The 20649-nt window shown below is 46.9% G+C and overlaps 1 protein-coding gene across 1 annotated transcript in view; it reads left to right on the forward strand.

Annotated features, from left to right (window-relative positions):
* ARR3 (arrestin 3) overlaps nucleotides 1–20649 on the forward strand; it is a 90954-nt gene that overhangs the window by 45073 nt on the left and 25232 nt on the right. Inside the window, exons 9-13 of the mRNA XM_077307992.1 lie at nucleotides 2435–2570; nucleotides 3987–4071; nucleotides 4885–4957; nucleotides 6596–6733; nucleotides 6840–6923. Of these exons, the coding sequence (XP_077164107.1) occupies nucleotides 2435–2570; nucleotides 3987–4071; nucleotides 4885–4957; nucleotides 6596–6733; nucleotides 6840–6923 (516 nt within the window). The remainder of the gene's footprint in view (nucleotides 1–2434; nucleotides 2571–3986; nucleotides 4072–4884; nucleotides 4958–6595; nucleotides 6734–6839; nucleotides 6924–20649) is intronic.

Genomic DNA, 20649 nt, shown 5'->3' on the forward strand with positions numbered 1-20649 from the left:
TGGCAGCTGTTCCACCCAGTAAGTAGCAGGAAGTGGAAGAGGAAGATTGTTGTTGTTAGGTGCGAAGTCATGTCCGACCCATCGCGACCCCATGGACAATGATCCTCCAGGCCTTCCTGTCCTCTACCATTCCCTGGACTGACCGGTTTGTTCGCCTTGCAGTCCAAGGGACTTGCAAGAGTCTTCTCCAGCACCAGAGTTCAATTCTTTGACACTCGACCTTCCTTATGGTCCAACTTTCACAGCCATACATTGCAACTGAGGAAGATGGATAATCATAGAATCATAGAATCATAGAATCATAGAGTTAGAAAGGGCCATACAGGCCATCTAGTCCAACCCCCTGCTCAACGCAGGATCAGCCCTAAGCATCCTAAAGCATCCAAGAAAAGTGTGTATCCAACCTTTGCTTGAAGACTGCCAGTGAGGGTGAGCTCACCACCTCCTTAGGCAGCCTATTCCACTGCTGAACTACTCTGACTGTGAATTTTTTTTTTCCTGATATCTAGCCTATATCATTGTACTTGAAGTTTAAACCCATTACTGCGTGTCCTCTCCTCTGCAGCCAACAGAACCAGCATCCTGCCGTCCTCCAAGTGACAACCTTTCAAATACTTAAAGAGGGCTATCATGTCCCCTCTCAACCTCCTTTTCTCCAGGCTGAACATTCCCAAGTCCCTTAATCTATCTTCATAGGGCTTGGTCCCTTGGCCCCAGATCATCCTCGTCGCTCTCCTCTGTACACTTTCAATTTTATCTACGTCCTTCTTGAAGTGAGGCCTCCAGAACTGCACACAGTACTCCAGGTGTGGTCTGACCAGTGCCGTATACAATGGGACTATGACATCTTGTGACTTTGATGTGATGCCTCTGTTGATACAGCCCAAAATGGCATTTGCCTTTTTTACCGCTGCATCACACTGCCTGGTCATGTTTAGTTTACAATCCACAAGTACCCCAAGGTCTCATTCACACACAGTGCTACCTAGAAGCGTATCCCCCATCCAGTAGGCATGCTTTTCATTTTTCTGACCCAGATGCAGAACTTTACACTTATCTTTATTAAATTGCATCTTGTTCTCATTTGCCCATTTTTCCATTGTGTTCAGATCTCGTTGAACTCTGTCTCTATCTTCCGGAGTATTTGCCAGTCCTCCCCATTTGGTGTCATCTGCAAACTTGATGAGTAGTCCCTCCACCCCCTCATCTAGATCATTAATAAATATGTTAAAAAGTACCGGGCCGAGCACCGAGCCCTGAGGCACCCCACTACTCACCTCCCTCCAGTCTGATGAAACACCATCGACAACAACTCTTTGAGTGTGGTTCTTTAACCAACTCCCTATCCACTTAACTATATGAAAATCCAGGTTGCAGTCCGTCAACTTATCCATCAGAACATCATAAGGATAAGCCTTATGATTGGCCCTCATTGGGAAACTGCTATTGTCAGCACACCCCCAAGAGGGCCAGTTAGGTAAGGAGTGAGTTGTCTGCATTCCACTTCATCTTTATATTCTTTAGAGATTAGTGATGATGATGTAAATATAAATCAAATCAAGACTTATTCAATAATAATATTTACTTGAGATAAACCAACATTTTCTTTGCAAAATCCGAGTTTCCCATGCGGTAGCTTAGAATTAATGCCTAGTTATCACTTCTTCATAGTTTTTCCAGAGAAAGAATCCTCCCAGGGACAAAAGAAGATTGTAGGACTGGCCCCAAAAGGACAGGAAGGTTTGGATTATGGCATATCTCATGAATGTGAGTCAACAGTGTGAGTCAACAGTGTGAGCACTCCCTCCAAGCACCAGCAGCATTTCCCCCCTGACTTGGCCGCCTTGTGCCAACCAGACATACCCCCCCCACGCACACACTCACATAGAGCAAGCCCTCCCCGTCCCACACTCACCAAATTTATTACTCGCAGAAAGCTGAGAATATTCTCCAACTCTATGATTCTATGATCCAGCAAGGAGAGAAATGGGATGGGAGTTTATTTCAAACCAGAATACGGAGGCCAGTAAAGCCAACTGGCAGATGATTGGAGATGAATGGGAAGGACATGTATAGGAAGGAAGGATGTGGAGAGAAGGAGTGGAGCAAGAAAATGTAATAATGCTGTGCCTGCAGTTGAAGAAAACATCCAGTTGTTTCATATTTCATGCAATGGAAGAAAGTTTGGAGTAGAACCAATGCCAGAATGGGAAGTCTTTTTACCCACATTCTACCAGCCTCATAGAAGGTGAACCTCTACGGTGTAGAGGTCTCAGGATCATCATGAGGTACCTGCACATTACAGGGTTATTGTGATTGGAAGATTTGTACCTCATTATATTGTTTGGAAAGCCAAAAAAGCATTCCTAGTATCAAAGACTTTGGGTCACATTCATATGTGCAGATATGATGAGATGTTTTCTTTTCTGTACAGGAATTCAGTTCGTTTGGTGGTAAGAAAGGTCCAGTTTGCACCCACAAACCCAGGCCCTGCACCAGTGTCTGAGATCACTAAGCAATTTATGATGTCTGATAAGCCCCTGCATCTGGAGGCGTCACTGGATAAGGAGGTCTGTTGTGTGTCTGACCAACTTTTTCTAGAGTTCATTACTGTTTTCAGCTCATGTAACATCTCTTCATTTGATTACTGTACATTACAGTATTTTGCTTTAAATGTATGTTTATGCCTTCTCCTTAAACCTATTTGTGAAGACAGGCTGGTGTTTGGTCCCACACTAACACAGCATGTGTCAGGAAAGGTGACAACCCTGTCATATATACTCCCTGCCATATATCTTCATGACTGCCTAGCCTCATTACACTTGAGTGCTATTGGGGCCAGTTGGTCAGAGTTGCCTCATTAGGTCTTCTCAATTGCCCCAGCTCTGGCACATCAAAATGTTTTGCTAATTATAAATAGCGATTATTTTGGGGGTGAGCAGCCTCATTGCAAGTCCTGACTTCCATTTGCAAGGATTCTGCTGTCACACTTTGGGTAAAGCATTATCTGAAAGAAATTAGACTGGCCTTGTTCGACCCCCAGCTATAGGGGGAGATTAGACTAGTTAGGGTTCATTTTTATTTTAATCTCTGTCACACAATGTACTTGTATTGTTACTCCAGCTTTCTGTAGCTTTAAAATATCTTTTAATACAATTATTTCCAAACATTTGGGTCTGGTGAGATTTGTTGGCTCTCTGCATATGGTGGAACCCATGGTGTGGCAGCCTGAGTCCAGCTCACCCCAAGAGAGTGGAGACAGGGAGACCCCTAAATCTCCCTTACACAATTGCTTGCATAGTATTAGTATTAGTATTAGTATTAGTATTAGTATTAGTATTAGTATTAGTATTAGTATTAGTATTAGTATTAGTATTAGTATTAGTATTAGTATTAGCTTAATTAATTACTTAATTAATTACTTAATTAATTAGATTTATTACTAGCCTCTCCCTGGAAGCTTGAGGTGAGTTACAACATTTAAAGGTAAAGGTAAAGGTATCCCCTGTGCAAGCACTGGGTCATGTCTGACCCTTGGGGTGACGCCCTCCAGCATTTTCATGGCAGACTCAATACGGGGTGGTTTGCCAGTGCCTTCCCCAATCATTACCGTTTACCCCCTAGCAAGCTGGGTACTCATTTTACCGACCTCAGAAGGGTGGAAGGCTGAGTCAACCCTGAGCAGGCTGCTGGGATTTAACTCCCAGCCTCATGAGCAGAGCTTTCAAATAACATTTCTGCTGCCTTACCACTCTGCGCCACAAGAGGCTCATACAACATTTAAAGCCCCAATAAAAACCGATATAAAAATAGCAATACACGTATATACCACCTGTAATAAACTGTGTGTATTTAACATCTATCTTTGTTTCTTGTCCACAGTGATCTTGTTTTGCAGAAAATGTATTTTTCCAGTACTATTGGCTGCTATTTTGTCATGGTATGAAAGTACATGTTTCTTTGTTCATGATCCACTGTTATTTCAGATTTATTACCATGGGGATCCCATTGGAGTTAATGTCAAAATTAACAACACCACCAGCAAAGTTATAAAGAAAATCAAGATATCAGGTGAGGGGCACCAATAACTACAAAACATTTGCAATACAAGTGACTAACTTGTTTACACGGTGGGTGCAGGTAAATCCATATATATAGAACAAAAAGTAATTTCTTCTTTCTGTTTTAACTTGTTCTGCAACGCATCTTCCACTACATATTGTTCTTGTCCTTCATACTCATTTCCACATTTTGTGATAAGGCTTCTTGCACAAACAGTTCTTGTTGTCTGCCATGTTATTTGCATCTCAAACTGTGGTGGTAAATTATACTGCATTTTTTATAATGTACGCACCAATCATACAATTTTATATATTTTAAATTTTGTACTGGCTCCCTGATTTTGCAATTTTCTACTCTGAAATGTTTTTTCTCGCTATCTGTTTTATCTGGCCACAGTGCTGTATTAAATAAATTTGAATTTGAATACTGAGCAGTTCTCATTCTAGCTAAATTCCCCACAATTTTTCACTTCTTAAAGCCATTTAAAGTCTTAAAGGCTTTTAGCTTGCACCTACTCTACTGCTAGTCTTGCATTTATTTTATTGCTAGCCAATATTTTCAAGAGATTGTACCATCAAGTCAAGCTCTAGTACTTATTTGAGGAAGAAAACATCCTTCTTCTGCTGAGGTAGAAGATTAGTAGATAAAATGGATAGCAGATATGATGGAAAAGAAGTTAGTTTAATAGCTAGAAGGCTCATAAGAGGTCACCATTTCTCTGTTAGGTTTTATTAACCTAAAAAGAACTGATGTTGTATAATATCTTCTTGACTTTCTGGTCATTGCTTTCCCCCCCCCCTCCTTTTTTTCCTCTCTGCTTAGTTGAGCAAACAACAGATGTGGTTCTCTATTCATTGGACAAATATACAAAGATTGTGTGTTCTGAGGAGATAACGTAAGTGGGAGATATTTTACCAGAGTTAGTTTCCCCCTCACAAGCCCCCCATGGGTGAACAAAATGTCAGGAATAGGACCTTAAGTGGGAAGGGGGAACAGTCTTCAGAAAGGAATGGTTGGATACAAGTCACCCTACATCAAATTCAGCAAATTATAACCCCATAAACAAGCAGTTCTAAACATTTGACAGAAAAATTAAAACATCATTGAAAGAGTCCAGAAAATAAAACAGCATTGATTCTCAGGGTGGAATTTTACGCCAATGAAAACTTGACTCGTTGTTGGCGTTAATAAGACCGCAGCCATTTATTCTTTTTTTTTCCTGAAATTTTATTGTTTGTTTATTGTTTATTGTTTGTTGTTATGTAAAGCATTTACAGAAAGGTGAAAGAGAGAAAAAGAAAAACGACCAGCTAATAAATAATTATTAGTACACTATACATCGTCTATGCGTGTATACCATACATAGTATAATCTGATATTATCTCAAGAAATATATAGTCAGTTCCTATTGCATGTTAGTCCTAACCTAAGTTACTGCTGTCTTTCTTAAGTTTACAAAAAAATGGAGAGAAAAAAAGGAAACAGCCGGCTAGCAAAGTAATCATTAATCTATACAAAAACACAATCCATTCTTATCTTGAAACGTACGTGCTCAATTCCCATCGCTTAAATTATAAAGAAAAAAAGACAATCAACTAACCAAATAATTATTGATACATATGAAAGTATAGTTTGCCATCCTCTTTTAACATACAGCCATTTATTCTTGAGCCACCAACCAGGGTCTCAGGAACCAGGGTCTCAGGAAAAACTGGGGTTTCCTTACAGACATGGAAGGGTTTCCTGAATGGGTGAGATTAATTAATTTTAAACATATATTTTCAATTTGTTAATTAATTTTAATATATTTCCATTTGTTAAATATTTATCAGGTGATATGACCATATATGGTCATGTTAGCCTCCCCCCCCCCCCAATGTCCAATGATGGGCCTAGAGAAGATGGGGATGGGAGGGGCCCTGGAAGAGTGTGTACACAGCTTTGCTTCCCAATCATATTCTATATGATCACTACACTTCTGGGGTGTCAGGAATCAGGCTGAGCCAAGCCTGCAGAGTCCATGATAAAGAGACATCCAAGATCCAACAGTCAGTTGAAATCCACAGAGAGCTTTATTGAACAGAGCCCACAGAATGCTAAAGCAAGCCAAGATCTTCCTAAGCAAAGATCTTGATAATAACAAGGAGCAATAGGCAATACAAAGCAGATATAGGGTCCTCTCCATAAGGGAGAGGCACTAAGGCATTTTGACAGGAGAGCGAGAGGGCACCAAAGGTGCCGGGGTTCACAGGATTGCCAGATGGCTAGGAATTAAATCTATATTGCTACAGCTTTGTTGAGACTAGGCTGTCCAAGCAAGGCCACTAAATGAAGACTGATAAAACAACGGAAGAGACTCCCGCTGGGAACGAAAGGGAAATGAAACTAACGGGCATGAATTGAGGTTCATGACATGGGGTTTCTCAGTGCCTGAAGAATGTTTCAAAGGTTTCTCAATGGCAAAAAAGTTGAGAAAGGCTAGTGTATAGTATCCCACTAGCATAAGAATTTAACAGGTACTTCGCATTTTTAGTGAGAATGTGGCTGCTGAATCTACTTTCTCCAAAAGTTATTCCGTGACCCCCACCTTAACCAACAACCGTGAAAAACGTGGTCTGGCACTGGATGGTAAACTCAAGCATGAGGACACAAACCTGGCCTCTACTACCATGTAAGATAAATCACTTCCCTCTCCATCATTGCCTACTATTCATCCTCTTTATTAGGTTCAGTTTTTTCTTTTTAAATGCCACATATCTCATTCTCCCACTCTTTAGTCTGAGACCTGGAATGGACAAGGAAGTGCTTGGGATTCTTGTGTCCTACAAAATCAAAGTCAACCTGATGGTATCCAGAGGAGGGTGAGCATCTTTATCATCTGTCTCTTATTTGCATTTATACAATGCCCTCCTTTGCAGTTCAGGGTGGTTTACAGAAAAAACATTAGGTGAATGACAGTACAGGATAAATTATTTGGTAATTGTGTCAACATTTTAACATAATCAATTATCATAACATGATATAGTATGTTCAGTTAACTGTAGCAGCAACTTTCAACAATCATAATAAGAAATAACATACTCAGGTAACATTGAGGGCATTTCCACACCCTTTAAATGTATTTATTTATTTGATTTCTATACTGCCCTGCCAAATGTAGTGCAATGCTTACCTTATGTAGTCGTTATATTCTGTCCCCTCCATGTCATGCCACGAATATCCAGCATCTGGGCAGCAAACTGCTTGCTGCATTCTCCATTTTAAAGCACTAGTTGGGGAATCGCATACAATGGATTCTCCAACCTATTTAGCGTGAGCTACAGGAGAGCAACCAGCAGAGGGAAGGTAGGGAGGCTCAAAAGCATTAAAAGTGCCTGTCTAGGCTACTCAGGTATGACCTCAGTCATATTCCCGATGAATATACAGTAGAGGTGACAAATAGATTTAAGGAATTAGATCCGATAGAAAGAGTGCCTGAAGAACTATGGACGGAGGTTCGCAACATTGTACAAGAGGGAGCAACTAAAACCATCCCAAAGAAAAAGAAGTGCAAGAAATCAAAATCGCTATCTGAGGAAGCCTTACAAATAGCTAAGGAGAGAAGGGAAGTGAAAGGCAAGGGAGAAAGAGAAAGATACACCCAACTGAATGCAGAATTCCAGAGAAAAGCTAGAAGATATAAAAATGCCTTCTTAAATGAACAGTACAAACAAATAGAAGAAAGCAATAGAATGGGGACGACCAGAGATCTTTTCAAGAAAATTGGAGATATGAAGAGAACATTTCATGCAAAGATGGGTATGATAAGGGACCAAAATGGTAGGGACGTCACAGAAGCAGAAGAGATTTTAAAAAGTTGGCAAAATTATACAGAAGAACTATACAAGAATGAGCTTAACATCCCTGATAACCACAATGGGGTAGTTACTGACCTGGAGCCAGACATCCTGGAATGTGAAGTCAAATGGGCCTTAGGAAGTCTGAGCAACAATAAAGCTAGTGGTGGTGACAGCATTCCAGTTGACCTATTCAAAATCTTAAAAGACAATGCAGTAAAAGTGCTACACTCAATATGCCAGCAAATTTGGAAAACTCAACAATGGCCACAGAATTGGAAAAGGTCAGTTTACATTCCAATCCCAAAGAAGGGCAATGCCAAAGAATGTTCAAACTGCCGCACCATTGCACTCATTTCTCATGCTAGCAAAGTTATGCTCAAAATCCTACAAGCTACGCTCCAGCAATATGTGAACCGAGAACTTCCAGAAGTACACGCAGAATTTCGAAGAGGCAGAGGAACTAGAGATCAAATTGCCAACATATGCTGGATCATGGAGAAAGCTAGGGAGTTCCAGAAGAACTTCTGCTTGGTTGACTATGCTAAAGCCTTTGATTGTGTGGAGCACAACAAATTGTGTCAAGTTCTTAAAGTGATGGGAATACCACAGCATCTTATTTGTCTCTTGAGAAACTTATATGCAGGTCAAGAATCAACAGTAAGAACTGAACATGGAATCACTGATTGGTTCAAAATTGAGAAAGGAGTTCAGCAAGGCTGTATACTGTCGCCTTGCCTATTTAACTTGTATGCGGAGCACATCATGAGAAAGGCGAGATTAGAGGAGTCACAAATTGGGATCAAGATTGCAGGGAGAAATATCAACAACCTCAGATATGCAGATGATACCACTCTAATGGCAGAAAGTGAAGAGGAACTAAAGAGCCTGTTGATGCGGGTGAAGGAGGAGAGTGCAAAAGTTGGCTTGAAACTCAACATCAAGAAAACGAAGATCATGGCATCCGGCCCTCTCAATTCCTGGCAAATAGATGGGGAAGAAATGGAAGTAGTGACAGATTTTATTTTCCTGGGCTCCAAAATCACTGCAGATGGGGACTGCAGCAAAGAAATTAAAAGACGCTTGCTCCTGGGGAAGAAAGCTATGGCAAATCTAGACAGCATCCTAAAAAGCAGAGACATCACCCTGCCAACAAAAGTGTGTTTAGTCAAGGCTATGGTATTCCCAGTTGCAATGTATGGCTGCAAAAGTTGGATCATAAGGAAGGCCGAGCGACAAAGAATTGAGGCTTTTGAACTCTGGTGCTGGAGAAGACTCTTGTGAGTCCCTTGGACTGCAAGGCGAACAAACCGGTCAGTCCTTGATGAGATCAGCCCTGCCTGCTCCTTAGAAGGCCAGATCCTGAAGATGAAACTCAAATACTTTGGCCACCTCATGAGAAGGAAGGACTCCCTGAAGAAGAGCCTAATGCTGGGAGCACTTGAGGGCAAAAGAGGAAGGGGACGACAGAGAATGAGGTGGCTGGATGGAGTCACTGAAGCAGTAGGTCAAACTTAAATGGACTTTGGGGAATGGTAGAGGACAGGAAGGCCTGGAGGATCATTGTCCATGGGGTCGTGATGGGTCGGACACAATTTCGCACCTAACAACAACAACAAGCATGAATAATGAGATAAAAACCTTTGTCCCTATTGAGTCCTGGGTATGTCATAGGCCCATTCCACACAAAGACCAATGTTGCCAATTGGTCCCTGAAAGCGGAAACGCTATTTTTAATAGTGCTATCTCAGCATTACGCATACCTGCCTTTGTAGTGGAATCCAGTAGCGTTTCAATCGTTTCCCACAGGTTTCCTGTCTCGTCAAAAATCGCTAGAAAGTAAGCGATTTTTTCTGTGCTTTTTCTGTGCTTTTCTGCGCAACCAATATGCCTTGATTCTCCCTAACGTAGAGACCCATCTAGCTGGCAGCTGGTGTATGAGCTGGCGATTCATCGTTATCATGCTCCCCCGATTGAAAAGAAAAATCCCCCCTCCCCGCACGGGCACGTTTTTCGGCCGAAAATAAAGGGAACTTGCAAATGGGGCTGTGTTGTGCTTGGGTACTAAGGGAAGTTTTAAAGCACTTATGTGGAGGGACTGCAGCCGGAGAAGCCTCACTGGGTAAATGAAGGCTCCACTTGTTCCGAGAAAAAAAAATGGCGATCACTTCGCCGGAAGTTCAGAGGAGAGAGCCAGGGGGAGGGACTTTGCTGAAACCGCAACAATGGGAACGCACAGAACTTTTTAGCTCCTGTTGCAGATTGTTAGCAAGACTGTAGCGCTTTTTGGAGGGTGAATCCACTTTTGGCGATTTCTCTTTAAGCGCTACAACGAAGCGCTTTTCGCGGGACTGTTTCAGGAGTGTGGCAGATTGTGTGTGACATCTTGCGGAACTGCAAATTAGTAGCATTTACAATTTGCCACACTCCTGCTACATTTAACTTGTGCGGAATGGGCCATAGTATTGAATGTTGTAATAACTTGCATTTCTGCAATCTCCCTTTCTAGCCTGTTCTTGAAGTTCCTTTGTAATACAACAGCTGCTTTCAGGTCCTTTATTGAATGTCCTGGAAGGCTGAAGTGTTCCCCTAAAGGTTTTTCAATGTTATGGTTTTTGATGTCAGACTTGTGGCCATTAATTCTTTGGCGTATGGGAGACAGAAGGAACAGGGTAGACACCTGTGTACTGTGACTACCCCAAGTGTATTAGGGCAGAGGGGCATTTCAGTGAATGTGGCCTAATTCACACAAGAAGGGAAATGACGCAGAACTGGGGGGAATTGGTTGCCATGTAATCTTCCCCTAAGAAGAGTCTCCAGTCTGATTTTCCCTTCATATATCTGAGGACATGGCTCTGGAAAGCTCATCTGTAACCACTATGCCACAATTCCCAAAGGTCAGTCCTCTCCCACAATCAACGAACATTTCACACCACAGGTTCTTGACACCCATCTCTCCACACCCATGCCCTCATTTGCCACCATGCCACCACAACCTCCCACACAACACACACATTCAACCCCATGCCCTTACAGACTGGACCACTCCTCCCCTTCCTCTTCCCACTGCCAAGCTCTAGCGCCCGTTGTATTCTTGGAGACAAGGGGCTTTGCCCCTAGTAAAGAGCATAAAAGAATGTCTCCCCAAACACAGACCAGGAGGAAAGGAAGATGGCACAAGCTCAAACTATCACAACAGCACCACAAACCCAATGAAGAGTAGGTTTAAAGATCAGATCCCATCCCTCCCTTCCCCTGTACCCCAACCCACCAGGCCGCACCCCCCCATACACACACTCACACACTCACACACTCACAAAGGACCCTTGAAATAATTATTTTAAATATTTTAGAATGAAATTGAGTCATAATAGGTGGTCAGGCAGGCAACAGTCCATATTCTGGAACCTTAGACCTGCTGAGTGGAGCGGAGCAGACAGACTCACACCAACAACTCCAAAACAGCATGCACTGTAATGGAGTCAAGCTGCTAAGCAAGCCTACTTTTATTATTATTATTATTATTATTATTATTATTATTATTATTATTATTATTATTATTATTATTTAGATTTATTTAGATTTATTTAGATTTATTTAGATTTATTTAGATTTATTTAGATTTATTTCCCGCCACTCCCAAATGGCTCGCGGCAGGTTACAGTGTCTTAAAACCCCATTAAAACTCCCATTAAAAGACTTTAAAATGTCACAGCATGGCAGCACAATAATAAGATCCCCTTCCTACCCCCCTTCCTAAAAAAAGGGGGGGTGGAGGAGAAGGAGGTCAACGGTGTTCAAGAAGAAGCTCGGGGGAGAGCAGTCGATGTACCACAGCAGCCCCAGCCTCAACCATAGACCTGGCGGAAGAGCTCCGTCTTGCAGGCCCTGCGGAACGTTGAAAGGTCCCACAGGGCCCGCAGCTCACCCGGGAGCTCATTCCACCAGGTGGGGGCCAGGACCGAAAAGGCCCTGGCCCTGGTCGAGGCTAGGCGTGCTTCCCTAGGGCCGGGAAAGGGTCCTCTTTGCCCATAGAACAACTTGAAACAAAGCTATTCTATGAGATAACCACCATGATGGGGTGGACTGTTGCAGCCCCCTCCCCTCCTCCCAGATGTATGATCACATTTGTCCATCAGAGCTGACTCCCTCCCCCATCCCTTCTGTTGCTTGGGAAATCTGCAAAAAGCATCACCACTCCATCTGTATCTTTATACTGCTGGTTCTAGATCAGGCTTTCGTGAAATCATGGGGTTTCCTGACGTCCCTGGATGGGTTTCTCCGATTAGATGGAGGTGAATAAATTTTTAATATATTTTTCAATTTTTTTTAAAACTATCGAATGATATGACCATGTAAGGTGGTGGTGGCCAAACTGTAGCTCTTCTAGACTCCATAGACATCTCGAGAGCCCCAGTTTGGCCACCACTGCTTATATATGGTCATGTCAATCTGACCTCCCCTCCCAAAATGACCAGTGATGAGACTGGAAGGGGTGGGAAGGGAAGGGGCCGTGGCCAAACAAATCCGTGCTTACCTGGTGTTGTCGCATCCAGTGTAAGTGTCACTTCCAGTGACATGTGACTTCTGGGGATGTGGCAGGAAGGTGTGGTCTGCTGACATCACCTCCATGATTTCTCAAAGCCTGCAGAAGTGTCTTGATGGCTAGGAATGACTGGAATGCCTCCTTCTTCGGTGCTTATTTATTTATTTTCAATTTCTATCCCATCCCTCACTTGCTTCTTGGGGTGGCTAAAATATTTTTATATTACAGTACAACATAACAACTATAAATAATAAAAAAATTCCTATCAAAATATAAACAGTAAAAAATAAACATCCAGCTGATAAAATATAATTCCATCCTCCTTAGCCCCAGGGGTTACCTGGGAGTAGGGTTGTGCATTGGGGCCCCGATTTGGACCGTTTCGGATCCGAATCGGCTCGATTCGGACCGGTTCGGGTTTGGACCGGCCCGATTCGGACCGGTTCGGATCCGAATCGGCCAATTCGGACCGATTCGGACCGGTCCGAATCGATTCGGGGGCCAATGCAAGTCAATGGAGGCCATTGACTTGCATTGAAAGGCTCCCGAATCGATTCGGAGCTGTCCGAGCCGATTCAGGGCCAATGCAAGTCAATGGAACCCATTGACTTGCATTGGAGCCTCCCGAATCGTTTTGGGCATTTCGGGGCCAATGCAAGTCAATGTCTCCATTGACTTGCATTGGCAAGCCTTCCCCCGCCTTCCCCGGGGGCTGGGAGGGAGGGGGTGCAAGTTGCACCTCTGAAACTTCTTGGGGATCTCAGGGAGGGTCTTCCCTGAGTCCCCTGAAAGTTTCAAGAAGATTGGACCAAGGGGTCCAATGCTACGGGCTCCCAAAGAGGGTGCCCCTATCCGCTCCATTGGTTACAATGGAGCGTCAGGTTCTCTAGGCTGAACATGTTTCTCCATAGACTTCTATGGGGGATGTTCCTTGGGAGCCCCCAGGATGGGACCCCCTGGTGCAATCTTCCTGAAACGTGCAGGGGATGGAGGGAAGACCCCCCCAGAGATCCCCTGCAAGTTTCATGAAGATTGGACCAAGGGGTCCCCATCCTATGGGCTCCCAAAAGCGTGAGAAAAAAATGATTACAGAACAAGGAAATTGGCAATTTACCTGCTGAAATCATTTTTTTCTCACGCTTTTGGGAGCCCATAGGATGGGGACCCCTTGGTCCAATCTTCATGAAACTTGCAGGGGGGCTCTGGGGGGGGGTCTTCCCTCCATCCCCTGCAAGTTTCAGGAAGATTGCACCAGGGGGTCCCATCCTGGGGGCTCCCAAGGAACATCCCCCATAGAAGTCTATGGAGAAACATGTTCAGCCTAAAGAATCTGACGCTCCATTGTAACCAATGGAGCGGATAGGGGCACCCTCTTTGGGAGCCCGTAGCATTGGACCCCGTGGTCCAATCTTCTTGAAACTTTCAGGGGACTCAGGGAAGACCCTCCCTGAGATCCCCAAGACGTTTCAGGGGTGCAAGTTGCACCCCCTCCCTCCCAGCCCCCGGGGAAGGCAGGGGAAGGCTTGCCAATGCAAGTCAATGGAGACATTGACTTGCATTGGCTCCAACTGAGGCCAGGAAGGGACTCTCTCTCCCAGGTGCAGGGGAACCTGTGGCTGGCAGCCTAAGCAGCCTCCAGGTGAGAACTGCAGAACCAATAAGGTCCACTGAGTCCTCACCTGGGTTCCCCTGCAGAGGAGAGGGGGGCCCTGCACTGGCCTGTGGGGGGGATATCCCTGCACCACTAGGAACACTAGTGGCTCAGGGATGTCAACCTCCAGGGGAGACCTGGAGATCCCCCCAGAAACCCCCAGTGAAGCTGTAAAGCTTCACGGCGCCTACGCACTAACCCAGGAGAGCCTCAGAAATCAAATGGAGGAGCTCAGAGGCGAATCTGGATGCTCCATCCATGCTGTGGACTCATCACTGGCTCTCCCATCCAGCCTCCCCCCTCTAACAAATACAAAGCAAGAGGAAGACTTGCTTTTCACAACCCAAAGGTGTATCAAAGCAGCTTCCACTCACCTTTCCCTTCCTACGCTTGGGCCACCGCCCTCAAACACCACAAATCCAACTGCTCTACTCAGGCCACATCCTGAGAGAGCCCTGGCAGAGCTGTTCTGGGAGAACAGCCCTGGCAGCAGCAAAAAGACACATTCCCCCCCCCCCAGAAGTCCACACACGGCGCAGTGGACACTGGTGGGGAATCCAACAACCTAACAGGCCACCGCCTCAAACCACCTCTAACCCAACTGCTCTACTCAGGCCACATCCTGAGAGAGCCCTGGCAGAGCTGTTCTGGGAGAACAGCCCTGGCAGCAGCAAAAAGACACATCCCCCCCCCCCCAGAAGTCCACACACGGTGCAGTGGACACTGGTGGGGAATCCAACAACCTAACAGGCCACCGCCTCAAACCACCTCTAACCCAACTGCTCTACTCAGGCCACATCCTGAGAGAGCCCTGGCAGAGCTGTTCTGGGAGAACAGCCCTGGCAGCAGCAAAAAGACAAATCTGGGAAAAGTTTTCAAAATGGGTGGCATGACTGAGGGACCCAGATTTGATCTCTGGCCCTCTGGTGTTTGCAGAATTTCTGTGTGGGGGGTGGGGGCAATTTAGATTGGCCAGGGCACTGGTCCTGTCTGAATTTTTACCTTGGGCGAGCGTTTTTCAACCCTGCCACCCAGAACAGACTCTGGGATGCAGTCACAGCAATTCTATGCTCACCTCAGTCCTCCTCCAAGAATAGTTCTGGATGGCCAAGAGCCGGCACGTTGACCTTGAGGAAGACCAATTGCTGGACTCTTTCGGGCGCCAGGCGGGAGCGATACTCGCAGACGGTGCTGCTCACATGAGAAAATGCCCGCTCGCTCTGGACGCTCGTTGGCGGGCACGAAAGGTAGACACGGGCCAGACGGGAGAGGGCTGGCCAGACCGCCTCCATCCTGGCCCAGTATCTCAAGGGACAGGCGTTCTCGGACTCCTGGGGCTCACCGAGGTAAGCCCTCACCATCCCAGACGCACTGTCCTCCCTCGGGCACCCGCTGCCTTCAAGAGAAGGAGTGGGCTGGAGGAACCCCAGCAAGAAGTTGCCCTGCTCAGCCTTCTCGCTAGGGTGGCCCGCAGTGGCTGATGTGCCAGCAGAGGCTGGGGGGGAAGGAGCAGCGGACGTGCTGGCTCCTTCCTCCCCTGCCTGGCCTGACACCTCAGCCTCCTTGGACTTCCACCAGGCAAGCCTTTGAATGAGGAGCTCGCGCCATTCAGGAAGGCTCCGCTCCCTCTCTGCTAAGCTGCCCTTGATGCGCGGATCACACATGGCGGCGAGCCTATATGTCACAGACTTGCAGAGGGGTTCGAAGCGGCTCTCAAGCCCTCTCAGAAGCCTCCTCGCAAGCGCGCGCACGGCTGGAACAACGTCTGCACGTCCTCGAGCCGGGTCCAGGAAGGGGGCCAGCACCACACGGGCCTTGTGGACCATGGGCACGACCAGACCCAAACTCGCCGTGTCAGATGAGAGCATCTCCGTGGAAGTCCTGAAGGGCCCAAGCACTTCCACGGTCTGAGAAATGATCTCCCACTCTCGGTGGGTGAGCCACTCCCCAGGCATAAACATCCTCGTCTCCTGGACAAGGGCGTCTAAGGCTCTCCTCTGCTCCACCAAGCGCTCAAGCATGGCGCGGGTGGAGTTCCAGCGCGTGCTGATGTCTCTGATAAGGCAGTGCTGCGGCACATCCATCAGGACCTGCTTTCTCTCCAGCCTCGAGACGTCATACGAGCTGTGAGAGAAATGCGCCACGATCTTCCGGCACTTCTCGATGAGATGCCTGAAGTCAATGGCTTCGGCGGATGAACCGGTTCCCTTGGAGCCGATCCCAAGGGCATCCTTAACCACGAGGTGGAGAAGGTGGGCCGCACAGGAGATGTGCTTCAGGCCCATGCCCTTGACCGCCTTGGTCATGTTGAGGGCACCATCTGTCACCAAGAAGCCCTTGGTGACCCCCGTCCCACTGCCTACCCAGCCATCTACCATTCTACAAATGATGCCCTCGATGTTGTCTGCCGTGTGCCGCACATCGAAGGGTTCGATGTGCAGCAAGGCATGGCGATAGCCTGCCCGGCAGCCCTCACCCTGCCTAACAGGCTCAACCCCACCCAGCACCTCCCGTATGTCCCACCAATGCGCAGCCAGCGAGATGTACGCATCTTGCGCATGACATGACGTCCATATGTCCGAGGTGAAGTGTACGGTCCCTGAAGCTCGGGACATCTCTACCTCCACGCAGCACCTGGCTGCCCTATAAAGAGAGGGCAACACTGTCCTGCTAATCGTGGTACGACTAGGAGGCGTGTACCAGGTGGATATGCAACGGCATAGTCGGTGGAAGTACATGTCGTCGGCCAGACGAAAGGGGTACCCACCCACGGCCATGAGCGCAGCTAGGTCATGGTTCGCGGCCCTACACCCTGCCTCAAAACCCCCTTTTGGCATGCCACTGCCAGCTCGGGCAAGCATCTCCACCATGGTCGCTTGCCTCCCTCTAACTCCACCCGCCCCCTGAGCAGAACTCTTAGGGAGAGCTCTCGAGGTGGAGGTCCCAGGGAGACTCTCCAGCCCCGTGCTGGTAGGTTGTGCCTGCACAGGCACCCCACTGCCAGCCTGTCTCTCCCCCTGAAGCAGGACAGCCTGGTGGTGCCTCTTCAGGTGGTTCATGAGGCCGCTAGTCGTGTAGTGGCGCTCCTGCCTTCCACGGCTAACCCTCTGCCTACAGAGCTGGCACTCTGCTAGGTGGGTTCCCTCCACTGTCTGGAAGTAATTCCAGACTTTGGAGCCTTTGGACGACGCAGGCTGGCTTGCAGCCTGCGAAGTCCTCTGAGCTGCCTCCTGTGAGGAGCTCGGGCCGGACACACCGTGTCCTGAGGTGGGGACAGAAAGAGGTGAGAGAGGGGGAAGGGGTCGAGATGGTGGGGCATCTCTCCCTCTTGCACCACCTCTTCCATCTTCTCCTGTGTCCCCCCCCAACTGAAGCCTGCTGGATCCTGGAGGAGAAAGGGGAGTACACTGGTGGGCCAGTCCCTCAGCCATCTCCTCCAGGGCTCTCTGCACCCCCGAGGTGATGCCTGGGGACATGAAGAACAAGCCACTCATGTCCCCAAGGCTCACCCCAAGGGAGAGATCAGGCAACTCCTCCTGACGCCCCCATGCCTCAATTGCAAAAGGAGCGGCACGAGGGGCTGCCTGATCAGCAGGCCCCGCAGAAGTGCCAGCAAAGACCCCTGCCTGCCGCACCTTAGAAGGGGGCGCCCCGTCAGCCGCCTCAATAAAGAGACCCTTGCGGACACTCTTTATTGCACCACTCCGGCCAGAGGTCGGAGTGGTGGAAGGTCGACCCAAGACAGGCCTCTTCTCAGGTGGGGGGAAGGACACTTCCTTCCCCCTCTCACTCCCCTCCACCCCTCTGGTTTTCTGTAGGGCCTTTCCCCCAGGGCCCCTAGCCTGACCTTCCTTCTTCCCACTCATGTTCCCTTGGACAAACGTTTCCTACTAACTGTCTGTAATCTAAGAGACAGGGAAATTTGAGGCCCTACCACTAACTGCCCTAACACTTGTTTCTAAGGAAACCTTGACATTTATAAAAACCCTCCCACCAGCTACCTGTTTAGTTTTTTTAGACCCTAAGCTGACCTAACTTCTATGGAGTTTTCCTGTTCTCTCTCTCTCTCTCTCTCTCTCTCTCTCTCTCTCCCCTTTTTTTTTTTTTTTTGTTAAACTAAAGGAACCTGTCTGGTCCTAGCTAAGTTTAACTGTCCCTACCTAACCTACAGCAGGGAAAAATTAGTAAAAAAAAACCTTTTTAGACTTTTAAAGTGTTTTAAACTACCTGAGTGTTACTAGCTAGAAGGAAGGCTGGAGCAGATTTGTGCACCAAGCCCCCACCTGATCTGCTAAGAAGAACCCCTAAACCTGTTGGCCTCTAAATCAATTCCTGTCTCTACCAGGAAAGCTGGCCTTCAATAAGGCACAGCCCCTGCTGGTTTAAATGTTTTTTTAACTATCAAGAAAATACAATTTCAACCTAAAACCCAAATCACTGTTCTCTTATAAAAATCCTATCTGGCTACTTAGGAAAGAAACTATCTATTCTAAAAAATTATTTGCACTTTATAATTTCTCCTAACACTATGGATTTTACTGCCTATTTAAAGGGTCACTAATTGGACACCCCAAGAAGAACGCAGCAATTTCCCCCAGGAAGGAAACAAACAATCCCCCAAAACACCAACCAGCTGCCAGCCACCCAGGGCACTCTCCCAAAGGTGGCAACCAAGCAAAAGTGGCCCTGCAAGGCCCAAACTGCCAAATCAAACCAAGCCTAGCCTAGGCCAACCAAACAGCTTCTGCAAACAACCAGCAGCCACCCAGGGCACTCCCCCAAGGGTGGCCACCAAGAAAAACTTGCCCCGCAGGGCCCTAACCAAACAAGCTAACTCTACCAAAGAAACAGCTCCCAACAAACAAGCAGCAGCCACCCAGGGCACTCCCCCAAAGGTGGCTGGCAAAAACTGGCCCTGCAAGGCCCTAAGCTAAACCAACCTAACAAACACAACCTAACAAACTAAACTAAACTAAACTAAACTAAAGAACAAACTAAACTAAAACTAGCCCCCCACCAAAAAAACACCTACACACCTATCAAACAACCAGCTGCCACCCAGGGCACGAAGCCCAAAGGTGGCAACTGAGGAAACCTGTAGAAAAAAACCCAAAACAACCAACCCCCCCCCCAAAAAAAACAAACAATCAGAAACAAGGCAACTTTAAAATACAAGCCCCAACCCCCACCCCCAAAATACTTTAACAAAAAACAACACAGCAAACAGTTAACACAATGAACAGCAAACACAATTCCCCAACCCCCCCCAGGCCCCCACCCACATGTCAAACGTACAGGAAACTCACAACAGGCTTCTTAATAAAAGAAAGCTTTATTGAAAAGTACTATACGCAAGGGACTGAAAAGTCAAATCTGACCAGAGTTCAGATTTGCCCCAGCTTATCAATACATTTCTCCCGCCCAAAGCTTGACAGTTCCCAAGGGAGGGGGGAGCAAGAGAAAAGACATATGTGTAAAGAAAACAGGATTTCATTCTCACAACCTTGAAGAGGTGACAACACTCCCAAGAGCCCACAACAAGATAAGGTTAACATAACAACACTATTCACTTTTATAGCTAACAAAACTACAGGGCCTGGGGCAAGCAGGCGCCAAACAATATAAAGCAATATAACTGACATGGAGGAACTCAAGCTAATTTATGACAGAGATTCTACAATCCTGACATCCCTCCACATTAAAAAAAACTCCCCTCCCCCTCCTAGCCCACATCGACAGGGCGAGGGCAGTCGGGGAATGCTCGGTGGAACGCCCGGAGAAGACGGGGTGCTTTTACATTTGCAGCCTCAACCCACTCCTTGCCCCCTGAGGGGAAATCCTTCCAATCAACCAAATATTGGAGACGACCCTTGTGCACACGAGAGTCCAGAATCTGGTTGACTTCATAGTGGGTGTCTTTATCGATGTAAATTGGCACCGGTGTAGCTGGTGGGGGGTGCCACACGTCCGGGGCAGGGGCTCTCCGCAGCAGGCTGGAATGAAAAACTGGATGCACGTTCCTGTAAGTTTTTGGCAAAGACAGTTCTACAGTTACAGCATTGATAAGTTTCACAACCGGGAAGGGCCCCACATATTTGGGGCCGAGTTTCTTGGACTTTTGTTGGCAACGTAAGTTCTTTGTAGACAAATAAGCCAAGTCTCCCACTTTCCACGCAGGCGCAGGTGCCCGTTTCTTATCTGCCTGGGTTTTAAAAGCCTGTTTTGCGTCTTTTAGGCTTGTAACGATCACTGGCCACCCGGCACTAATAGTCTCTGCCCATTTGGTGACTTCAGGGGCCTCGGATGAGCTCAACTCCCAGGTGGGGGCCGCCACCAAGTCAGTACCGTACACCACCTTAAAAGGTGACACACCCGTGGAGGCATGGGCCCCGTTATTATAGGCAAATTCAGCCAGTGGCAGCAGGGCAACCCAATCATTTTGCTGGTGGTTAATAAAACAGCGCAGGTATTGTTCAAGGATTTGGTTCACTCTTTCAGTCTGGCCATTCGATTCCGGGTGGTAGCCCGAAGTTAAGGCTTGCTCCACCCCCAAC

This window comes from Paroedura picta, chromosome 13 (assembly GCF_049243985.1).
Source record: "Paroedura picta isolate Pp20150507F chromosome 13, Ppicta_v3.0, whole genome shotgun sequence".
Lineage (NCBI taxonomy): Eukaryota > Metazoa > Chordata > Lepidosauria > Squamata > Gekkonidae > Paroedura > Paroedura picta.